Here is a 2263-nt window from a genome sequence, read left to right as displayed (position 1 = left end):
GTGGATTTGGTTCGTGTGATCACTAAGACAATGCGAGGGATATTGTTTTGAGTGGAGTTCACCTAGTTTTTAATTTTGTTAAATTAAAATTTGAACTCAATTTGTCATAAACCTATTCTAAACTATTGCAAATAATTGTTGTAGATCATGGCGTCCCCATCAATCAATTTTAACCAGTTCCTAGAGAAAGAAAAGCTTAAAAGCAATGGTAGCAACTTCACCGACTGGTTCCGTCATGTGAGGATCTTCCTCAATGGCGGAAATCTGCAATATGTGCTTGATGCACCGCTAGGTCCTACACCACCTCCTGTAGTATCCGAGGAAGAAAAAATGTTTTCTAAGCTCGGGCTAAAGTGTACTCTCAAGTTCAGTGTGCCATCCTATGCAGCCTAGAGGCAGAGCTCCAAAAGCGTTTTGAGCACCACGACCCTTGTGATATGATGCGTGAGCTCAAAGTTATCTTTGAAACTCATGCGGCCGTGGAAAGCTATGAGGCCTCGAAGCAGTTCTTTGGCTGCATGATGGAAGAGGGCAGCTCCGTTAGTGAGCACATGTTCGCTATGTCCGGACATGCGAGGAAGCTCAGTGACTTGGGGATTGTGATCCCTAACCAGCTGGGTATTCATCGTGTTCTCCAATCACTGCCACCAAGTTACAAGAACTTCGTGATGAACTACAATATGCAGAACATGAACAAGGAGTTACCTGAACTCTTCTCCATGCTGAAATCTGCTGAGGTTGAGATACAGAAAGAGCACCAAGTGTTGATGGTCAATAAGACCACCAGGTTCAAGAAACAGGGCAAACCTAAGAAGGACCTCAAGAAGGGTGGCAAGAAAGCTGCCGCTCATCCTGAGAAGCCTAAGGGTGGCCCTAAACCTGATACTGACTGCTATTACTGCAATGGGAAGGGGCACTGGAAGCGGAATTGCTCCAAGTATCTGGCTGATCTGAAGAGCGGCCTTGTCAAGAAGAAGAAAGGTATATCTGATATACATGTTATAGATGTTTATCTCACTGGTTCTCGTACTAGTGCCTGGGTATTTGATACTGGTTCGGTTGCTCACATTTGTAACTCGAAACAGGAACTACGGAATAAACGAAGCCTAGCGAGGGATGAAGTGACGATGCGCGTTGGAAATGGATCCAAGGTCGATGTGATCGCTGTCGGCACGCTCCCTCTACATCTACCATCGGGATTAGTTTTAGACCTTAATAATTGTTATTTGGTGCCTGCGTTGAGCATGAACATTATATCTGGATCGTGTTTAATGCAAGACGGTTATTCATTCAAGTCTGAGAATAATGGTTGTTCTATTTTTATGAATAATATATGTTATGGTCATGCACCTGAGAAGAATGGTTTATTTCTATTAAATCTCGATAGTAGCGATACACATGTTCATAACATTGATGCTAAACGAATTAAATTGAATGATAATACTACTTATATGTGGCACTGTCGTCTTGGTCATATTGGAGTGAAACGCATGAAGAAACTCCATGCAGATGGACTACTTGAGTCACTCGACTTTCAGTCACTTGACAGATGCGAAGCATGTCTAATGGGAAAAATGACTAAGACTCCATTTTCTGGTATTATGGAGCGAGCTACAGACTTATTGGAAATCATACATACAGATGTGTGCGGACCAATGAGTGTAGCCTCGCGTGGTGGTTATCGTTATGTTCTAACCTTCACAGATGATCTGAGTAGATATGGGTATATCTATTTCATGAAACATAAATCCGAGACTTTCCAGAAGTTCAAGGAATTCCAAAGTGAAGTAGAAAATCAACGTAACAAGAAGATCAAGTTTCTGCGTTCTGATCGCGGAGGCGAATATCTGAGTTATGAGTTTGGCATGCATTTAAAGAAATGCGGAATACTTTCACAGTTGACACCGCCGGGAACACCACAGCGCAATGGTGTGTCCGAACGTCGTAATCGAACTCTCTTAGATATGGTTCGTTCTATGATGTCTCTTACTGATTTGCCGTTATCATTTTGGGGTTATGCATTAGAGACAGCAGCATTCACTTTAAATAGGGCACCATCGAAATCCGTTGCAACGACACCGTATGAATTATGGTTTAATAAGAAACCTAAGTTGTCGTTCCTTAAAGTTTGGGGTTGCGAAGCCTATGTAAAAAAGTTACAACCGGACAAGCTAGAACCCAAAGCGGAGAAATGCGTCTTCATAGGATACCCTAAGGAAACTATAGGGTATACTTTCTATCACAGATCCGAAGGCAAAATATT

General features: G+C 42.3%; 1 protein-coding gene across 1 annotated transcript; it reads left to right on the top strand.

Moving 5' to 3' along the window:
* The first annotated feature begins 349 nt into the window (after nt 1-349).
* LOC139831269 (uncharacterized) lies at nt 350-1303 on the top strand. The gene is made up of 2 exons (XM_071820590.1): nt 350-981; nt 1086-1303. The coding sequence occupies exons 1-2, from the start codon at nt 438-440 to the stop codon at nt 1097-1099; spliced, it is 558 nt and encodes a 185-aa protein (XP_071676691.1). The 5' UTR covers nt 350-437; the 3' UTR covers nt 1100-1303.
* Nucleotides 1304-2263: the final 960 nt, after the last annotated feature.

This window comes from Lolium perenne, chromosome 5 (assembly GCF_019359855.2).
Source record: "Lolium perenne isolate Kyuss_39 chromosome 5, Kyuss_2.0, whole genome shotgun sequence".
In the NCBI taxonomy this organism is placed as follows: domain Eukaryota; kingdom Viridiplantae; phylum Streptophyta; class Magnoliopsida; order Poales; family Poaceae; genus Lolium; species Lolium perenne.
Note: the sequence above shows the minus strand (reverse complement) of the source record. Positions and strands in the feature narration are given on the sequence as shown.

What these genes read in the sequence shown, in the direction of transcription:
- LOC139831269 (XM_071820590.1), top strand. Translation starts at nt 438, where the DNA reads ATGATGCGTGAGCTCAAAGTTATCTTTGAAACTCATGCGGCCGTGGAA.